Source organism: Rhipicephalus microplus, chromosome 5 (genome assembly GCF_043290135.1).
Source record: "Rhipicephalus microplus isolate Deutch F79 chromosome 5, USDA_Rmic, whole genome shotgun sequence".
Classification (NCBI taxonomy): Eukaryota; Metazoa; Arthropoda; class Arachnida; order Ixodida; family Ixodidae; genus Rhipicephalus; species Rhipicephalus microplus.
Window position 1 is genome coordinate 101,754,607 of NC_134704.1, and position 22,715 is coordinate 101,777,321.

The window sequence follows — 22,715 nt, forward strand, 5'->3', positions numbered from 1 at the left end:
CTTCTACCCACTTCACCCTTCACTTTTCCCAGTAAACGAACCCTAGATCAGCTCATGGGTTGTAAATAAACTAACAACGACCTTTATTCGGATATTAAAAAAAAAGGTAGGATAACTTTAGGCGACATCATGCAGCGAAAATTCTCTTTTTTACGAAGTCGATCTCATTATCATTAGGCAGATGCGACAAAATGCTTATACTGCAGTCGGAACCAAGGCCTATTAGATTGAGCCCTATTACTTCGCAATTGAGCCAATTCTGATTCTTAGGTTTTTGCCGAGACTCGGTAGAACCTCCATCCTTGTGATATATGAACAGGCACAATTCGTTGCTTTACGAAAAAAAAAGATGTAATTAGTTGTGCGATTTTACATTGCCGTTCTATGATGACATTTATGCGTTTCTTAAATACCTTTTTAACACACAATTGTTTTATGCCGGGGTCAATCGAGATTTCAGTGATGTATTTTTGTCCCGGAGATGACGTTGAAAAATTCACACGATCAAAAGACAAAGAAAAATCTGATTCGAGTTATTGACCCCTGGGTCCGCGATATCAGATGTCAGGAATCCTCTCCACTACGCCTCGCTCACTTTTTATTTCCTTTACCTACCTGGCATATCAAGACTCTTCACATTTTACATATTCGAGAAAATACGAGGGCATCACAAAGTACCGCCACAAAATACAATGAAAAACCATCAGCTATGAACTGAGTATTGGTCCATACTTTCCTATTCCTACAATGGTTATATGCGCAGAATATACTTTGATACATCATCTTGCTCTTTCAGCACTTCAAGACGCCATAGTGGAGGGTTCCGGAAATTTCGACAACCTGGGGTGCGTTAACGTGCACCCAAATCTGAGCACACGGGCTTACAGCATTTCCGCCTCGATCGGAAATGAAGCCGCCGCAGCCGGGATTCGATCCCGCTACCTGTGGGTCAGCAGCCGTGTTCCTTAGCCTATAGACCACCGTGGCGGGGCAGGAGATAAAGCTCGCCTTTCCTTAAAGCCAGGCCGTAACCATGCAAACTGTAAGGGCCTACTTTGCTAGAAGTATGACGATGAGCACGCAATAAAATGCGACTGTTATAATCAAAGTTAATATTTGAGAAAATTAAGAAATTACTGGGAAGGGCATTGCCGATGCCGTCTACAAGAGTACCGAAATAAGATAATTTTAGTCAAGAATTGCTTTTGAATGTTTAAGCAAAGGTAGAGCTATCGATTTATAAATATGTAGAAACGTTGGCCTGCTTTGAACTTTGATCTCGTCAGGGAGGTGTGTTTTTATCATGTTGCGGCTGTCCCACACCGGATTACTTGATACTGAACGCTCATCCTCTGTGTGTGTGTGTGTGTGTGCGTGTGTGTGTGTGTGTTTGTTTGTTTGTTTGTTTGTGCGTGCGTGCGTGCGTGCGTGTGTGTGTGTGTGTGTGTGTGTGTTTGTGTGTGTGTGTGTGTGTGTGTGTGTGTGTGTGTTCAGTCTTAGAAGTTGCTTCTTCTCATAGACTCACAGACTGTATAGTGTCCGTGGCTTGAGTGTTCTCAGTTTCCGTATCTCTCGTATGTTTGCAGTTCTCAAGTATGATTCTTTTCTTGCTAAATTATAATGGAAGCAATCAGCTCAACCCTTGCGTCATCAATGATGGATGGTCCTTCGGGAATGGTGAAGAGTTATTCTCGGTGGCCACGCTTTCTTCGTTTGTCGTGCATCGTTTTGCAGCAATATGGGGTTCATTTTGAAACGCTGCGCTTCAAACTTGAGTGCTGTTGATTTCACGTGATCTGTCTTATTGTGTTTTGTTCGTGGCGGCTTTTCTGCATGTTTGTTTATTTTGTCTCCTTTTCTTAAATGCTTGGTGTCCAAAATCGGCAGCCTATTTTGAACAAATAAAAAAAAGAACTCCGGGGTTTCTTTCGATTCCATTTGCTAGAGCTCCGTGGAAAAAATACACAATACTTCAGCAGTGCTAGCATAAGAGGGACTTCCTTCGTGTAACCAATGCGTGAAACTATCAGCACACAATAATTAAGTAGCGGAGTAAACACCTTAATAAGGTCCTGGTCCACCTTACAGTAATTCTGTCCAGACGAAGTAAGTGCATTCGTAAAACAGTCCGGAAATACCACACAAAAGCTCGGGATAGCCGGAGCGAAAAACCTGCGAAAAATGCTCCCGAGGTACCACGTAATCTGTCCGACCAGCTGGAGGAAAATGCCAGTAGAAAGTATTTCGGTGGTGCCACGCGATTGCTCCGGTCGACCACAGTGAAATAACTTTCGAAAGTGCTTCGGGTGCGCCACTTAACTCTTCTGGCGAGCCGAGCAAAAGTTTTTCTCCGGACGTCCAGAGCAAATATTACTCCGAGTAGGACGGTCACTAGAAGAAAAGCGTTTTACTCCGACCTCATAGTAATTTTTATTACAGTGTATACAATATTTAAAAAAAAATACTCGCGTGTGTGGAAATGACTTGAGGCGTTTTCAATCTTGCGTAGGAACTTTTTGTGTAAGACGTGTATTCTGTGTAGATTTTCTTGAGTAGTGGTGCCCCAAACTAATTGACAGTAATTAAGTCTGGACTGATACCAACTGTTGAGCTTTCCCGCAGTGGTCTAGTGGCTACTGATCCGCAGGTCGTGGGATCAAATCCTGGCTGCAGCGGCTACATTTCCGGTGGAGGCGGAAATGCTGTAGGCACGTGTGCTCAGATTTGGGTTCACGTCAAAGAACCCCAGGTGGTCGAACTTTCTAGAGCTTTCTTCTACCGCGTCTCTCATATACATATCGTGTTTTTAGGTCGTTATGCCCCACATATCATATAAAAACTGTTGAATATTAGCATCATAACATTCTGTGGCAGTATATGATCATTGTGCTAAACAATATCAATCATTTGAGATAGCTTTGATACAAGGCAATTGATATGTGCAGATCAGCATCATGGTTCCTGAAAGACGCCGCCTAATGTTTTAAAACTGGATACGAGGACGATGGGTGAGGAGTTTAGTGTTATATTTTTATTAACCGTAATCTTTTTTTTGTTTTTACTGCGAAACAACATTGTTTTTTTACTTGATTTTAATTTGAAACTGTTTTGACTTGCCCATTTGTCTAACTTTTGTAAGGTTAAGTGGGCTTCATCTATTAATTCATCAACTAATTCTCGAATAAAAATATTCTAGTATCATCAGCCTGAATTACATATTTTGCCCGAATGTTTACGTTATTACATCTATATTATAGAGATTAAAAAAAGAAATGGCCTAAGATACTGCCTTGTGGCACACCTGAAGACACGACGAGTGCACTAGAGAGATCCTGGTTTATGCCGACTCGCTGGATACGATGTTGTAGGTAGTATTTCATTAGGTATGCCACTTTGCTGTGGTAGGTTTAGCATAACAGTTTCTCTAATAAAAGGGTATGATTTATAAGATCAAATGCTTTGGCAAACTCTATAAAAATTGCTAGGATTAATTTACTTTCGTTAAATGCTGTTATTACTAGGTCTTTTTCAGCCAATAACGCCAGTTTAGTGCTAAGACCTTTGCGGAAACCAAATCGGAACGGTACTATAAAGTTATGTTTTCCTTCACATTCAGTAAATCGATTCAAAATTATTTTATCAGGTAATTTTGAAAATACCGGAAGAATAGATATAGGGCGATAGATACCCATGTCATTTTATTATTTTACTTAAATAACAGTGTCACACGTGCAAATTGCATTCCGCGGGAAAGACATAAGTTGAAAAATGTAAGAAAGAAGAGGGGCTAGAAGATTAAATACATGCTTTGTAGGTTTTGTGGTATTTAGGTAATCGTATTTAGGTGATGACTTATATCAATTACTTTAGGCTCATTTACAGGGTTCAAAAAATTGTGTTTGTAATGCAAGGAACACTACTTACATTTTATTGCCCAACGAGACGCTAACAAATTGCTTATTAAAAGCGTTTGCAAGTAGTGTACCTGAGAGCTCTTTACCCATTTATCTCTAATTTCGTGATGTTTTCAGGAGTGGCGTTTACTTTTAAGACAGTGTTTAGCCTTTTCCGCATAAGCTCAGAGCATACAGTGCATGAGATAGTTTGCAAAGTAGCTAAGCCTAGCTTTATTTATTACCTTATTCCAAGTGATTACGGCTTGATTTAAATTTGCGAAATAGCTCACAGTCTTTAGTTTGAATAAATCTGTGCTATAGGTTGTTCTTCTACTCAATTCTAGAAAGTAGCTCGAAGCTTATTCAGGACTTTCGAATTTCCCACCCTTGCTTGATGCAAATGGTAGGAAAACTAGTTGCATAGTATAAATTTAAGAATACGCAGGATAATTTCGCAGGGATCAACGTAAGTACCCCAGTGGCTTTGACGCATTAGCACATATGAACGTGACGTAAGAAGAATTCCTGAGTAATTGTATTTAGTGGTACAAAAAATCAGGTTGTGATTTATGTTGCAAGAAAAATTGTGAACTGAGTGTTTTCGGGTAAAAAAGATGACCTTGCATTTAGATGACTTCATAGTAATGAACAAAGTTTTACACCAACAGCAATTAAGCACGAGATCGTTCTGTTTAATGTGATGGTCATCTGAACTGGAAAAAGGATAAAATGCACTCATTTTCTAACAGTCGCACACGCGAAGCTAGGTTATTAGGGAGGTCATTGATATATAACAGGAATTGTAGCGGCTTAATCTACCTTGCGGTACACCGGCGGTATTGCACCATAGTGGAGACTGGAGATTGTTGACTACTGTAAACGGCTGGCAATTCGAAAGAAACTTCCAAACACATGCTAGAGTCTATGAATCTAATTTAAGAGCAATAAACAGTTCGCTTAAGATTAGTTAGTTTAGGAGCAGTTGTTATTGGCCTCTGTGCGTCAACAACAACCAAAATATGGGAGATGCTGCGATGGTAACATCAACTCGACGTCACAAGCCATGGATGCCTTGTTTCAACATGATTATTTCAGTGACGTTAGTGCAAACTATATGTAGCTTGCATGTTCAGTGTCTATTACATTATTTTAAAGGCATATCGTCAACATTGCAACAAAAAGTTGCATTGGCCCGACCCGTAGTTGGTGGGAGAGTCCTTTAGTCGAGAAGTTTGAAGCACTCGCCTGGTCCTATGGTAGAATTCTGGGCTGACATGCCGAATACCCGAGTTCGATTCATGCGAGTATGTGCATAAGCATAAGGCGGCTGGTGGAAAGGGTTTTAGACGCACGCGGCAGACAATCCACATTACTCACATCGTGACCTATGATTGTTTTCGTGATGTACTCAGCAACGTATTCACGTCCTCGTATGCAATTTTGGTACACCCCATGTTACGATGACTACAAAAGCGCTCCAACGTAGGCGGTTTGATAGAGATAGATAGATAGATAGATAGATAGATAGATAGATAGATAGATAGATAGATAGATAGATAGATAGATAGATAGATAGATAGAAACGGTCGAGGTGCCCTAGTTTCGCTATCAATTACGTTGCAGTTTACAATTGAACAAAATCAATCATTTCACATTCGTTCTTTTTATGGCTGCAAAATAGTGATAAGTTGGACCATCTGGTCCAGTTTTTTGTGAAGTTATACCACGAATTTCATGGCTGAGCTCGTTTATTCGAGCCCATTACCCACTGTTTCGTTCGCATCTGTCGATGCGCTTCAATACGCGTCATCCTTGAATCGTGATGGTATATCGTAAGCTACAAGACCTTCATCACAGAAGAAAGAAGCATAAAAAGCTTTTCCGAGGGCTACCCTTCCTTTCGATTGCGTTCAGCCCCTTTTCAAGTTGTTGCAATGTAGCCCTCATCCTTCAGACATGCATATTTTCCTTATAATTTAGGTAACACTTTTTAGATGCGCAGGAGCTCTTAGACTCACGTTGATGCCACGATTTCCTCGCAGGTGTGCTGTGACGTCATTTTGCCCCTCACCCGCAACATGCTCGCCGCAGCACCCGCAACTGCCGGTTCTTCCGCCCAAGGCACCGCGCTGTGCTCCCGACCGGGTTGCAGAAATTAGGCGCCTTTTCTCATCTTCTAACCACTACCACCACCACCACCACCCGCTCGCAACACACTTCTTGCTCGCTTCACACTCTCCAGCGCCTGCAACGCTCGACCACACGCAGAGTGGAAACGCTCTTTCGGTTCGGTTGCCTGTGATGAAATTTACATGAAACCCAACCCGCCTCCCGTGTCCTTGCGTTTCAATTGTTTGCTCAAGTAAACTCCAAACCAAGTCTTGCTTCCAATCGTTCTTCTAGCACGTGCATCATGTATACTTGTGAGGCATGCTGCATTGAATTCTAAAAGCGACCTGTTCTAAATGCTGAGAATGCACGACGGGATGCAAATATTTAAAAAGATCATGGCATATCCACGGAGTGAGTAATGATGGGTGGGGCGAAGCGTCTATCAGTCTGTCCGTGCTTACATCTGTCCATGCGTCCATCCGGGCATCCGTTTGTTCAACTGTCCGCGCGTCTGTCTATTTATCCGTCCGTACGTCCATCCATAGTCCGTTCGTCGGTCCATCCGTCCGTCCAAGAGCCTGTCTGTCTGTCTGTCTGTCTGTCTGTCTGTCTGTCTGTCTGTCTGTCTGTCTGTCTGTCTGTCTGTCTGTCTGTCTGTCTGTCTGTCTATGCGGTTGTTCGTCCGTCCATCCATCTGTCCATCCATGCGTATGTCCATCCATCCGTGCGTCTGCCTGTCTCTCTATCCGTCCGTTTTTGCATCTGTCTGTCTCTCTATCCGTCCGTTTTTGCATCTGTCTGTCTGTCTGACTGTGCGCGCCTGCATCCGCACGTGCGTCCGTCAGCCCATCTAGTGATCGCTCCAAGTACTACCATCTCGCATATTTTCATTGTATATTCATCATATACAAGTGCCGCCATACAGCGGATATTCCAAGAACTATACGAGAGGTGGCTACCTACTACTACAACTACTCCTTCTACATACATCGTGGATGCACGACCCACGGCTTAGAGAGCTTCGTCCGTAAAAACAAAGGCCTGGCAACGAAAGTGAAAGAGAATCACTGTGTCAAAATGCAGCAGTGGAAGTACTTATCTCTAAACCCTATGCTACCAAGAATACAGTTTCGACAGCAGAGTCCCGTCACTGGCGTTGAGCCATATATCGCTATCAACGTTAAACAAAGTTTTACAGAACTTGCAGTAAGCACATGTCATTCCTAAATGTTAAATGATGGAACACTGGCACGCATCTTTTTTTTTTTTCGCGTAAAAAGTTATTTTCCCAGCGTTCTTCTCGCTCAACTTCCTTTGCTTTCTGTTATAATTTATCTGTATTTTTTGTTATTCTAGCGTTTTCTCAACGCGACTCTTTATGTTTGGGCTTTGATGAGTGATTCAGCCCTTTTTATTATCTTGATATTTTAAACAATGGCTTATCACTGTTGCATTTGTCATCATAAATTCTACACTTCTCAGGATGCGAAACCCCGGCCGATAAAATATTTTTGAATGCCTAAGCGTTTCTGCGCTGACATAATGAGTCTGGGGCCCCAAAGCGCTTAGCGTAAGCTAGCGTTTGGTCAAGGAAAATATAAGAGATTTCAAACGCAATTTTAGGCGCTTTAGATATTCCTTCTATTCAAGGTCCCTCTAGTATTGGCTGAGGGCCGGCTGTCACTTCAATAGCTGCTGGGATGTTTGTTTGACGCAAGAGCTCTTGCGACCACCTTTGTGGCTCCCCTTAAATTCGAGAAATAGGTTCACCAAAGCAAAACACAAACTTCGTTTGGGTCTCACTTAAGCGCAGTGGCCTCAATGCTATTTCTTTGGGGCCCCAAAGTTATTAGGGCCCCTATTTGAAAACTTCATATTAAAAGAAGGTCATCACATAATCTTCTCTTCGGCGTCGTCTATGAAGTTTAAAATAATTGAGGTTTAGAGGTTTATTGCATAAAACCCTATGCAGACTATCTTCTGTCCTGTGGCCTCGGTGATGTGGTCCCGCAGAACTGATTGCGGAGGACCCGTCCCTTCAACGCTGTTATCAGGTGGAATTGCCTCGGCGTCGTGCATGTTTTTGCTAGCGCATAGATCAGCGTGTGGAATGGTGCACTTGTACTACATCACGTGTCCGCGCGTCCAATTTCAGCGTATGGACACTCGGACTAGTTTCGATACCAAAAATAAAGCGTCCCAGTGGCTATGGTAGCAGGCAAAAATTAATTCAGCAGTTTTTGCAAATGTGGTTTTATATTTACAACCTTTGCGCAAATAAATAGATGCGAGAATTAGCAAAACAAAAGCGTTTTCTTAGCTATACTTCTTTCTCTTTAACACCGTATAGATTCGTCCACACGCTTAATTTGTCACATCGATGGGCGGCGCTCTCGTCCTTATCTTTTTCGCTGCTGTTCCGTTCATCTGGCCCGGCCACTTTCAATGTGTGTGTACAGCCGTGGCCTCGTCTGTGTCGAGCACGCGAACGGCGGGTGTTTGCTCTGCGGGGTGAAACCTTCGGGCAGTATCAGGCTCTCACGTGATCAGCCTGGGAGCTAGGTCGTGCATGCTCCTGATACATCATTCAGAGCCCAAAACTGCCTCAAGGTTTCGACCCACAGAGCAAAAACGAGCTGCTCGAGCACTCTGCACAAACGTGGTCGCGGCTATACGTATAGAAGTTTTCTGGTATGCCTTGAAGGTGAAATATCTGGTGTGTGAGAGTGGAAACGCGCCCAAAAAGACAGGAAAAACCACGAAAAGTACACAAGGTGCTCTGTGTGGCTTATAGGTGAGACCACTCGAGAGAGTGCTGCGATTTTTGTTGTGGTTCAAAATAGATGACAGGTAAGCACACCTTTAATTCGGTCAGCGATGAAGGAAGCATGATCCTTGAAAAAAAAAGCTACAGGGTGAACCGAGAAGTTTCCGGCTATTCCTTGCAGCAATGTTTTTTCTTTTTGTTTGGCACAGCGAATTTTCCGGCATGTATTAAGCTTGTGAAGCCACTTGTCGGCACTTTCTTGTAAGCCAACTGCTTCCGGCTCGCTCGCGTAGGCTCAGAGCTTCATACCGTATCACCATGGGTCCAACTAGGCACCCTCCAACAATTTTTAGACAGTTCTAAGCATCATCATCATCATCATCATCATCATCATCCCAACTATGTCCACTGCAGGACGAAGGCTTCTGCCATGTTACGCCAGTTAACTCGGTCCTGTGCTTGCTGCTGCTAATTTATCCCCGCAAACCTCTTAATCTCATCTGCCCACCTTAGCTTCTGTCTCTCCCTAATCCGCTTGCCTTTTCTGGGAATGCAGTTAGTTACCCTTAATGACCAGCGGTTATTCTGTCTACGCGCTACATGCTTGGCCCATGTCCATTTTCTCTTCTTGATTTCAACAATGACATCCTTAACCCCTGTTTGTTCTCTGATCCACTCTGCTCTCTTCTCGTCTCCTAACGTTACACCTACCAAATTTTTTTCCATTGCTCACTGCGTTCTAAGCATACCACGTGCTGTTTTCTGAGACCTGAACTTGCAGAGTCTCTTGTGCATTCCCCTAAGTCAACTTCAAGATGAAAGGACTCGTCTCCTTCTCGAACCTTTCATCTTCCACTTCTTGCATTTCTTTTGGATTTCGATTGTCTAAGAATTGCAGGAGCGGTCTTCAATGCACGGAATAATCTAATGAACGTCTATTACTGACACTGACTACACTACGGCGTCTCTCATTATCATATGGTGATTTTGGTACGTTAAAGCCCACATAGCAATCAATCAATCAATCAATCATCAACTTTTTCGTGCATTATAACGTTAGCTTTAATATTTCAAGAGTACGACATAAAGTATAGTCGGTATTGGATAAAACACCTAATAGTTACTAGACAGTGTGTGAGTCGATTGATTTACAGGTAACAATTACTTAGCGCCTACCGACATTCGTTAACCTAACAAATAGAGGTTGGAACAAAAAAGCACATACCTAAAGCACTCGCTCGCACGTGAAAGTTTTTGGCATGTGTGAAAAAAAGACAAAGAAGAAAGTGCTTCGCGCATGCCATAAAGAGGCACAAAGGCAAAAAATGAAGGGGCGTACTCACGATCGGTCAAACAAGTGTAATTTCTTGGCTGGCAACAGGGACTTGCCGAGTGCGGCATTTAGTGCCTTATGACATGTCCCCGAGATTTCTCGCATGGTCTGATTAAGGCAACGGTAGCAAATATTCGTGCTGTTCAGCACAATTGAACTTTTCAGGTTTGCGTTTGCGTGGCTAACAATTGGAGGCAAGATTAGGCGGCTCTAATACTATATCGTATCAATACATCGACCCCAAGCAGCAGATGCACAATGTGCACACATTAAGGAGGGATTAACAAGGTTAACAGATATAGCACAAAAATCAACAGAACAACTGATTGTGCGCCTCTGAAAGCATTTTCCTTTGGTCACTACATACCCTGTGACCTCTTTCGAACTGTTGAACAAATACGGCTAAGCTTAATTGATGCTGAGAACACAACCCTCACCCTATATCACCATGCTACATTTTTCAGACCACGTGACCTACCATATGGAATAACTGCAACACTGCCATGTACTCCTGTTATTCATAGGTGAACGACATCGGTATTTAACTTTCTTTGCGATGCAACTGGGCTTTTCAAAAACTGATACAATGATGCACAGTATACCCACCTCCTTGCGGCAATCAACATGGAGCTTGAAACAACTGTTCAGCCTATCGGCTCAAGTCTTTCTTCCACTGTTGCGCGTAAGCACGACATCACAAATTCGGAGGGGTTGGAAAAGGGCCAAGCAAGCTTCCTCCCCCTACAGTGAACGCTAATCTGACAAAGATTCAAGGGAGGATGGGGGAGGCGGGAGTGCAATTGCTCAGTTCCGAATAGAAATTCAAGATGTCGGCAGGAGGGCCGCTAAAAATAAAGAAAATGACCATCCATCTTTTGAACAAAATGCTTTATTCATTCGCTGTTTTTATTCCTTTTTGTTTCTATCAAACTCGTCAAATGACTGCTGAGCGTCGGACGCATAGGCAAAGTGCGTGCCCTTGACCGCACACTAAGAGGTCTCCTGACGTGCCACCACAGACTGCAGGCGATATCGAGGACTCAGGGGAGCCCAGCGTGCATGCAAATCCTCCTAACAAATTCAGTGCATTAGATATGACTTTCCCGGTAAATCATGGAGTCAGCATGTTTATCGAAACGGCTGCTCAAGCGTGGAATACGAAGCACTTGATATTTTGATGGAAAGGTTTACGGGTGTTTTCAAGGTGGCAGGGGTGCTTGCTCGACCATTTGAGCCTATTTCAGGTCTGTCTAAAAAAAGGAGAGGAGGTCTAGCATGGCTACCGAATTTGCTGGACATTTCATGGCAATAATACTATAATAGGCTGGCAAGAAATGAAACGCCGATTTAGTTGGGCACGGAGTAGGTAAGTAGGCTGCCGACGTACATGTTTCGCGGTGAGCATGTGCAGTCACAGCGAAAGAAGATTGCCACGAGTTATCAGTTACCGAAGCGAGAAGATTGCGACACGTGGAGCTGCTTTTTTTTATTTATTTATTAATTTATTTATTTATTTATTTATTTATTTATTTATTTATTTATTTTACTATCAAGGCCCGAGGGCATTACAGAGAGGAGTGGTGAACGGAAAATTATGCAAATTTGGGTAGTAAATAACAGAACAAGAACGTAATACGACAGTGCAATAAAACAAACGACTAGAAATATCAGTACATACAATGTAGCAAGGAAATTTTTTGCAAAAATATTAAAAACAAACAAAGTAGCATGACGTTATTCCTGTTTATACAACTTTACAGCAATAATAAGGTGCCATAGATTCCAAGTTAAACAATGTTAGCTATAGCCTTTCGAAAAAGTTTATTATCAATGATGGTGATATGTCCTTGGGAAGGTGGTTCTATTGTCGAGATGTTCTAGGGAAAAATGAATAATTAAAGGTGTTGGCGTTTCCTGCTTGAATTCGGACTTTGAAGCGGTGGTCTAAACGGCGCGATAAGTAATGTGGCTGTGAAATGAAGTTATTATGAAGAAATGGGTGATGGTATATCTTATGAAACAGAGTTAAGCGAGCTATTTTTCTCCGTGATGCTAGTGATGGAAGACGTAGGTTAGCTTTCATTGAAGATAAGCTGGAAGTGCGGATATATTTGGAAAAAATGAAACGAACAGAATTGTTTTGAAGGAGTTCTAGAGAGAAGTTGAGGTTTTCTTTGCGTGGGTCCCACACTGCTGCGGCGTACTCTAGTTTCGGGCGCGCTAAAGACTGATAAAGTAGTAATTTAAAAGATGACGGGGCGTTAGAAAATTGGTGACGTAAGTAGCCAAGCGGGCTGTTAGCTCTACTGCTTATGTATTCAATATGAAGAGACCAGGTCAGGTTTGAACGCCTAAGTATTATATGAACGCCTAAGTATTTATATGAATTCACAGGGTCTAAGGGAATATTATTCATATGGTAGAATGGAAGGGTGGTAGAGTTTCTATGAACACGTTAAATTTTACATTTGTTAATATTTAGTTGCATTCGCCAGGTATTACACCAATCGCTTATAAGGTTTAGATCTGATTGAAGAGCATTAGAAACGTCAGTACTGATTATTTCACGGTAAATTACGCAATCGTCAGCAAATAAATGAACATGAGATGTCAATGTAGATGGCAAGTCATTAATATAGATTAGAAATAGAAGTGGTCCTAGTACTGATCCTTGAGGCACGCTGGAACGAACTTCAGTTACAGGTGAGTCATGATTATTAGCAGTAACAAACTGCGAACATGCAGATTTTTGTGAGCATGCAGATATCGAGAGCATAAATCGCATTTTATTTTCCAGAACAGGGAAAAGATTTTTGATGTGTCGACCTTGTGGACTGTCTACTTTGACCACCACTGACTGGCTGTAGTTACGCCAACTACACGCCCCCTGCTTCTGTTTTTTAGATGCGGAGCATCTTATACTCGCGCCTTGTAGTGCGCCGTCCGCGTCGTCCGCGCCGTCCACACCGCTTCTCGAACATTCGACAGCTGACGCGCGCGCATGCGCCGTCGCGCCGTCGCCCACTCTTCCACCATCTGTGCATCCCTTCCTCCTCTACACACCGTGCGCGCTTCACTCCTCCACCATCTGTGCACCCTTCCTCCTCTACACACCGCGTTCGACATCTACAATTCTCCTGATTCTCCAGTGGACGCGCATGTGGCGTCGCGCTTCGAGAACATTCAACAGCTGACAGTGCATGCGCCGTCGTGCTGTATATATACTCAAGGTCGGCGCTCGCTCGCTCAGTTGCCGCTCGTCGGTTGGTTTGTACGGCGCGTCGACGTCCAAGGTCGCGGTGAAATGAATTCCAACGAATCCACAAACACAATGATCGACGTCCCTTCGACCAGCGCCGCCCTTTCGCATACGTGTGTACGTGTTCACTCATTTAACACCCCCTCCTACAACCACGTTAACCAATTTAGCCATCGACCCAAGTAAGTCGCAATTTAACACCCCATTTCACAACCACGTTAACCAATTTAGCCATCGACCCAAGTAAGTCGCACTTTAACACCCCGTTAACCAATTATATGGTCCGCATCCTCCTCAGTGTTCCCCCGAGGGAAGCTGCGGGCAATTTTTTTTCTTCCGAAACGTTATTTTGATTTCACGAAGCTTTCAGAACTCTCGACACACATGAGAAAACTGGAGTGCAGTTCAGTGCAACAAAATCCGTCCCCTAGCTGAGATGTAGCTCTAAATGCACATGTCGGGCGATCGAGTTAACTCTGGACGCGTTCCTACGGCAGGCTTGTAGAGTTTGTTTCAGGCTCCTGTTACTGTAAAATTCACCCACTTTCTTTTCCTTTACAATGGAAATGTGCTGTCGACGTCGTCAACAGCACCACGACGTCACGGATCACCGCTTTTTCGAGTAACTGAATGCATTCCGCCGAAGTCCCCTTACTAGACCCCTTATACTAGCCAGTGGCTATGGATATAACAAGTGTTGAGTATTTTCAAGTACTGATAAAAACTTGAACCCATAAAGAACTTGAACTTGAAGTGGCAATGTACACTAGATGGACACATCTGTAATAGGTCCCCAAGGGTGACCGGGCAAAGCACTTCGGCAAACAGCTTTTAAGGGGCAACAGCGACAAAGATACGGTTGCATTGAACTACTCCATCGAAAAAATTCAAAACAGAAGTATTCTGCACATCCAGATCTGTCGATAGGCAATAAACAAACATTTACTAGAAGATATTGGCTTTCGGATATGCCAACACAAAGATGTGAAGCTTTCGACCAGTCTGCCAGCCATTCCTGCCATGGAAGATGGAATGCGCTTGTATTCTTGCTATTGGGCTTGGTCGCGAAAATTAACGATGCATGTCGGAATTTAGCAGCGAAACCTGTTATCAGGTCACAACGCCAGTGATAGTGGAGTCGTCCTTTGGCACCGCCATCACGCGAAATGAGAAAACAAAAGTAAAAAAAAAAATTCTTGGAACACCGGCTGACTGTAATGATCAACACAACGGGAGCCTCTCTAACAGCAGCTAATGTTCTATGCCCTTAACCTCGTTTTTCAAGATTAAGGAAATAGGGTAAGAAAAAATATTGAAAAATTATTTTTCTGTGATTTGTAATCGCTAGCGTTTTCTGTACCAGAATGTGTCATGTGTCGCAGAGCGCTTTTCTTTTTTCTATATATGACATTTCAAAACTTGTGTGGTGCCCTGCAATGCTCCACTTTTTACGTAAAAAGGTATTCCTTGCAGTTGAAGCATCATAGCCAATTGGAGAGACTACAGTTAGCAAGGTAGTGTGCATTTAGCTTATTCAAAAAAGAATGAACCCAGAACTGCGAAAATGGAAGAAACACTGGTACATAAAGCTTTTGGTTAGGAAAATATATCTGTTCGCGGACGTCTTACGGGTGGTACTATTGACAAGCACGAAAACTATTATTATTTCGCCATTAAAGTGATTAGACCCAACTTTAAGCAAATGTGAAGAACTGTCCGGGTCAATATTTATATATGACATCAAATAATATTAATCCCTCTTGACGCCTTGGCCAGAAGGCAGCTCAGACTTGGTGCTAATTCTACAAAGCCCAGTTAAATGGTTAGCCATTCATTCATAAAGAACACCTTCCAGCATCTGCTCATGAGGGTCTTAAGCCAAATTATCCGGGTTCAGCTAATCCAGAATTACTTAGTAAATTTCTCTATCGGAAAACTCGAAATCATAATGAGTAGTTGCATCTGGGAGCACTCTCCAAAAAGAAAAAAAAAACACGTTTTTCTTGGACACCAAACACGGAAAATATAAACTCTTGATGCTGTGTTCACGTTTGATTATGGCACAGTTGCCCACGAGAATAAGCCGAACTACATTGGAATTTCGTCACGGCACTGAACAGTGCAGGGCCTCGCACTTTTGACCTGCGTCAATAGTACTTTACCGACGGGACTGCACAGCAGTCGACTAAGGAGGCTCAGCAGGCAAGACGTTTCAACACAAAAATAAGTGGTATTAGTGATAAAGTTTTTCCATTCCATTGCATATTGGTGATGAGTATCTGGCTGGTGCCTACAGAACAAGGCCATTAATATGCTGCTATCTCATTGTAATTTTTGAAATAATGCATATTTTTAACTTTAAATGCGATTATCTCAAGATATGCTGTTCTTGTATTTATGTCCCTTTATCTCAGGAACTACTTTATTTACGATCATCTCATGATATGCTGTTCTTGTATTTATGTTCCTTTATCTCAGTAACTACTTTATTTAGAAACATAGCTTTCGGCCATTATTTTGATGACGTCATAGGAATGTGCTGAAGTATTGATTTTGATTGAGTGATATGTGGGGTTTAACGTCTCTAAACAACCATATGATTATGAGAGACGCCATAGTGAATGGCTCCGGAAATTTTGACCACCTGGGGTTTTTTAACGTGCACCCAAATCTGAGCACACGAGCCTATATCATTTTCGCCTCCATTGAAAATGCTGCCGCCGCAGCCAGGATTCGATCATGCGACCTGCAGATGAGCAGCCGAGTATCGTAACCACTTGACCACCGCAGCGGGACATGTGCTGAAATAGAAATGCGGCGGTGTGAAGAGGTACACCTTTTCAACATATATAATAGCTGTTACCAAGATCTTATCGGGTACCTGAAGTAAAAAAATCCTAAAATGAGCGTTTCAACTTTCAGTGCTAAATCTTCTTCATTGAAAAGAGAAATGGCTTATGAACACGACAATACTAGAATAATTACTGTATCTTATATGGTAACGGAGAAAAATGTACACAAACTTCGCCTGAAATACATGGTGGCTGAAGAGCTTACCCGGTTCCCTTAATCAATGAATGCTAAAGCGAGAAATTTGAACGTCACATTAAGAACGGCAAGCAGCTCGATACCTGCAGCGCGCCACTGAAGCGCGAACAAGTACGCTCGAAAACAACGCGCAGGTATAGACAGGACAAGCGTGAACTAACAACTGGTACAGTTGTTACGCCTTTGCGTTTCGGCTATACCCACCGCAAGTGTCGACAATGCAGAACCTGACACCCTTAGATACACATTTCTCTTGGAAACTGCGGCGCGTGTCCACCTCTGCGTTTCCCGCCACGCTGTAGAGCCGAACTATAGACGGTTTCAAGGTCGCAAGCGTTGTACCAAAAAAAAAAAAAAAAAACTTCCTGCCACCTCATGTACCAGCTCTTAACGTTGAAACCGAAAGCATGTTTTCAATTTCTTTTCAAACGTAAGGAAAGTCTCTTTCTCGTTTTTCACATAAAAGAAACGTGCGTGAAGTACGAGAAATTTTTTATTGTTTTTATGTAGCTGAAAACAACATTTATTTGAATATATTTTGCCAAATAAGAGAAGAAAACTTTAGAAAATTATTGGGCTGTTTTTTAAAGCTCTTGTGGTCCCCCAATGCTATTAAACCACATAGGTGAACAAAACCGGAAGTAATCAAGGCGCTGTGCTTGTAAACCTTGAAAGGGTCTATAGAAAGTTCACTATAAACCCAACGCAAGGTGATTCCGGCGTTTCTTTTCTTACTTTTTTATGTTTTATTCTACATCTTGAGGGGGTACGGAAAAGGGTACTGTTTGATGCGCATCTCGAGGGCAGCTTTCAATATGTAGGAGCATCGCATAATATAGAAAGCACGCTGAAGATCTCCGGAGATCCGCGTACCATTAGCGGTGAATGCTGCATGCAAATCACTCGCCGTTAATAAACCAGTTTGTCTATGGTGATTTTCACTTCAGTAGACTTTCCCTCCCGAAAATCGATTGGAATGCCTGTGGGTCAATATTATCTTACCGACTTTCCCCGGTGCATTCTGTAAACTTGTAGTGCCTTTTTCAGTGAATGGGCATCGCATTGCTCAACTTCATGAAGTGACAGATGGTCTGAAGATTCTTTGAGAAAAACCAAGTGTTCGCAGGGGTAGAAATAAATGCGCTCGCACATCGTTAGCCAACTTGAACATCATAGAGCTTGTGTTATGCAGAGAAATGGAGTGTACGTCAAAGCATTTTGTCGAAGAAATGCCTTCTGCAGCCTGATACATCGATGCCTCAGTGACACCGGTGTCCGCTTCAAGAGACGATGATTTCGAGACTTTCTCACCCACAGTGCTTGACAGTGTGATTGTTGCTAAGAAAATTGCAAAAGCCTGCAGTTTTCGGCAGCCATAGGCTGATTCCGGCTGTCTCACTAAACTAACGTTAGAGCGCAATTACGTGGACGAAAGAAGTGAAGACAGACAGAGCTGTTCATTTCGTAAAACTGGCCCAGTAACAAGTGCATAGCACTCCCTTTCTCTTTTGTTTGCTCAGCTCCCTCTTTCATTTTTGGGTGTTGTGTTATATGGTTTACACTTTTACGGGCTGTCAGACGGTATGAACCGAAAATCTCAGCACATCACTATACTGCTAAGCAGAGTTAACCATGACTCACGAAATTGCCCAAAATGAAAACCAACAAAAAATGAAGCTGCCTTCTGAAGGCATAGGCGATTTTGTTTGTAGTCTTTCATCTGTAATAAACCTGATAATTATACATAATAAAGTGAACGAAACACACCTTGACGCCGGTATGGACCAAACCAGATTCCTATTGATTACGTGCCAATTCTCTGCCAATTGAGTAACAACGGTTGTTTTCTTCCTATCAACTTTATTGGATCTTACATTGTGTGTATATCTTATAGGTGTGGCTACTATCGACGCTAACGCTTCCAAGTTTACATGCAAAGTAACATCCTATAAAGTGTGCGATAGGACGACCACCACTGCAGCTCAATCGGTGAAGCAGGCTTGGTCCTTGCTGGCAGCAAGTAGTCCTTTCGCCTCTTTATTGCTTCATAATTGATGTCGCACTTCAGTTAAAAGACTGCACTAAGTTAAAAGGTCTACATTCAGACTGCATTCAGTTAAAATACCTCAAATAGCTTCTCTTATACATTCCTTGATCTTAAACATCGTTGCTTTTCAGGAAGTTTGCATGTAACGAAGAAAAAATGAATCTTTCGATTCCCTTTCTATCGTTCACTATACGGGACGAAACTTTCACATGCTTCACCTACCCTTGGAGTCGGGGTCGTGAATGTGGAGAGGCAGGCACACGCCGTTGCTTCCGTAGAACTCTTCACCGTAGTAGTCGGGTCGCATCATGGGCACGGCGGCGAGCAACAGGGTCATCAGCCATACGCAGAGCATACACATCCACGCGAACCGAAATGTGCGACGCTTCAGAGAGAGCGGGTACACGATGGACGCAAACCGATCGACCGTGATCACCGTCAGGGTGAACACCGACGCCTCGCTGCTGACCTGCACGAAAGAACACAGCGGAGTTGGTGAACTTGTGCACTTGAAAACCTACCGAACACGACAGAGAACTTGGAATATAAGCCAGTTTCCCCGTAACAGTTGATCAATAAAGGAGATAGTAAGAAATTGTAATGGTATAAGGAGGAAGACTGGGAACAAACACTTTTGGGGCTAATCTCACGCATTTCAACAAAACGCTGTTGTATAGGAACACAGCTGCTCCAGGGACAATTTACGCACAGTGTCTTCGCATCGAGGACGCGGAACGTGGAAGGGTATACGAGCTGCCCGCTGACGGCTGCCTAGATGGTGAGATAGCATGTAGGCATGCTATCGCGACCGCACCAGTAAAATCAAAGTTGAGAGTTGCTGCTCGAGCAATCCGTTTCCTTGCCTCTTTTCGTGCTTGTTAAAGACGCGTGAGACATTTGCTTTCACTTGATCTCTGCTTCAGCCACATTCGTCACCCCCCCCCCCCCTGCGCTATTGCCCTTGGGTAGATTGTAAGATGCGCGAGGGGTCTTATCAATTTGGACTCTATACGGGACATGACGGCGACGCCAACGGTGACAGCAAAAACTTATCGAGACTGTTCATATGATCGCTATCACAATAAAATTGATAAACACGCTTAATAAATGAATCAATGGATTGAAAATCAGATGTTGTCCTTACCGTCGACAGGAACCCAGAGACGCTGCAGCCGACGGAGCGTCGCCAGCGGTAGTCGTATCGGATGTACTCTCCTCGGAACGCCACGTCGTGCGAGGCAATGACGAAAAGGTATACGCCCATGATGAGGTCGGCCAGTGCCAGGTTCTTGATGTAAAAGGAGTGCACCGCGTTCGGCTCGCGCAGCACTAGCCTCCCAACGAGCACGAGCAGGTTTCCGAGGCAGGCAACCAGCGCCACCACCCACACGGCCACGCGCAGAACCACGCTGTCCAGGAGGTGAGCCAGGCTACTGATACCATCTCCGCGTGGTTCGCAAACGCGAACGTGCAGTGCGGACGAGCACAGGCTGAAGTCACTGAAGTAGCTGCACCAGTGGGATGTAATGAAATGTTAGGAAAGGTAATGACTCCTTCCACACCACAACCGCTTCTGTGAGAAATAGATATGCTTTCAGCTTCAGTTTCAGTTTATTGAACCTACGAGGGGAGAAGGGTACAGTTATGGAGAATCCTGAAACAGGTTCCTTAATGTGAGCACTGCTGTGGGACCTCAAGTTATCAAATACATGAAGTATAGATAAAATCAATGTCAGGATCAACATAACAAAATGCGTAAATACGTTGAAAACAATAGGCGCTGCATCATGGGGCGCAATGACAAATCGAATATTTATTACAGAAATACATGTAGAAATTGAGTTGGCGAATACGTAAAAGGTAACAGAGTGGCGCATATAAAGGGTGTCACGGACTGCAATACTATTAATACATCATGCTCAGCTGCTTAGCCGAAGGTCGCGGGTTCGTATACGAGCACGGTGGTTACATTTTGATGGAGGAGGAACGGTAGAGGTCCATGCAATGCTAGTGCACGTTAAAGGGGTGGTGACATCAAATTTTGAGGCTAGAACAAGCATCTTATGGGTTTCTTCTGTATCTTAGGACCCTACGCACGAACGGTCGGGCACAGCAGATGTTGAGAATATACTTTGATTCACCTTCAAAAGGTATACCTAAATGCTCATTCTCCTGAACGAAGCCCTTCGTAAGCGCGTCTAGAACTGTCGTAGCTCTGTAGGAAGAGAACGAACGTTGCTGTGACACACCCCTCCTCGTAGCCGGTGACTGTGGGAGTGGCCGTCCCCTTACCACTATCCCGTGCGCACGACTATTGAAGTGAAGTGAGCCAGCTCTAAAGACCTCCGTTAGTGTACTGCATGGGCCGATTTTTCCGGCATGAGTGCGGCCCAGCCCGAAATTTTCATGCTCCGGTCCGCCAGAGTGTGGCCTTCTGTTTTTAAATACAGCCCGTATCCGGCCCAGGACCGAAAGGTTTGGCACCACCACACCCCGGTCCAGCCAGTTTCAGCCAGCCATCCCTAATACAAAAACGAGAAACTGTCCACTCTTCGATTATTTTGAAGATACCTGCCTCATACAAGATATATCTCATTGAGTGTTTCGGAACTTTTTTCAGTGTTGAGACTCTCAGTGGTATACTCTGTGTACTTTCGAGCAATTACGCTTGTAACGCTTCTGCGAAATTATTGCAGGTCAGTATAAAATATAATTGTAGTCATAACTGGCTGGCTCATGCACGCAGTGCTAATCACAATATCCTATTTTTGCATTTAAAAGAACGGATACGTACTACCCCTTGAAGGAAAAAAAATGACACACATCTATTTACAGCTTCAGTTTCCACAAGTTGCACGCTACCTGAGGTTGCCGACGTAAAGTAGCAACTCTCCTGCAAACGTCATTTATAACGCCATGCCTTTAAAGAAAAAACACGCTCCAGCTACTTCTGAAACGAGTACACCAGGCTGGGAACCATTACTTCATTTAAAGCCATCGTGTCAACTCTTCGGCAGTCTCCGACGCATACACTGTTATCATGCTCAAAACAGTAAGGTTATTTTCCCTATCCTTCTTCCTCGACTCGTCGCCACAGCAGTTTTATATTGATCTGTCAAAACGAGACACAAAGAGAACCGAGCAACGGTCTTCGTTGTTTCCTGATGATGCCCATCTCGTCGCCTTCTTGTGACGGCCTTCCATCTTTGAGAGCTTTCCGTCTTTTTGGAAAAATCGCTCTGGAGCCTTTTTTGGCGCTGAACTCACTGCCGTCGTACTTTCTAGTAGTCCAAGAATAAACAAGCCTCTGCCTCAGTACCCTTCTTCATCACTCCAGTTCGTGTCATGCACTACTTTCTACACCCTCCACCCCGACAATTTCACTGAACTTTTCTTATTATTCTCCGCAGGCAGCTTTTCACAGCCTGTATAATCTTTCCACAAATCCTCGCCACAGCAAAGAACGCTCAGCTACAATTTTCACGTTATTTACATGATTGTGGAGAAGTCCTTATATAATGCGTCTCAAAGGCCTCAATTTAGGTTAACAACTATCTGTCTTGGCGTTGCTTCCTTGTCGGAATATGACCGTCTACGCGTTAAAGGACAAAAAGCCTTCAGATATGCGTTAGCCCTTATGACTCCTCAAATATGTGCACTCCTCTAACTGGCACACGTATAACGATGACTTTATATGCTTTCACAGTAGAGTCCTCCCAGCAGCCATAGGCAAAACACTGTCGGTACGGTTGACATCAAGCCAAGTTAATTGGCAAACAATGTTTTGTTGGAAAGGTGTTGTAGCTGTCGAGAGATCATTGAGTCAAAAACGCGCGCATCCATCGCAACTACTTTGTTCAAAACGTGGAAGGCGTCTTAGCGACCAGAACTGACCAGACACGACCTCCTAAATGACCAGTTGTTGTTCTATAGGCCGGATAACTGCATGTCATTAGGGATAAATGACTTGATTCCCAGATAAACTAAGTAGGTGAGGGGAAGATAGAAAGCTAGGTGGGCAAATGAGATTAGGAAGCATGCGGGTATAAAATGGCAGCAGGAAGCACAGAGCTGAGAAGACTGGTGGAACATGGGAGAAGCCTTTGTCCTGCCGTCGGTGCAGTCAGGCTGATAATGATAATATATATATATATATATATATATATATATATATATATATATATATATATATATAAATATAAATATATATATATATATATATATATATATTTATATTTATATATATATATATA

The 22,715-nt window shown here is 43.3% G+C and overlaps 1 protein-coding gene across 1 annotated transcript in view; it reads right to left on the reverse strand.

The window, feature by feature from the left end:
* LOC142817888 (uncharacterized) overlaps positions 1-22,715 on the reverse strand; it is a 182,915-nt gene that overhangs the window by 24,133 nt on the left and 136,067 nt on the right. The window contains exons 16-17 of the mRNA XM_075895824.1: positions 19,607-19,970; positions 18,685-18,931 (exon numbers count right to left, since the gene is read on the reverse strand). Coding sequence (XP_075751939.1) covers positions 18,685-18,931; positions 19,607-19,970 — 611 coding nt within the window. The remainder of the gene's footprint in view (positions 1-18,684; positions 18,932-19,606; positions 19,971-22,715) is intronic.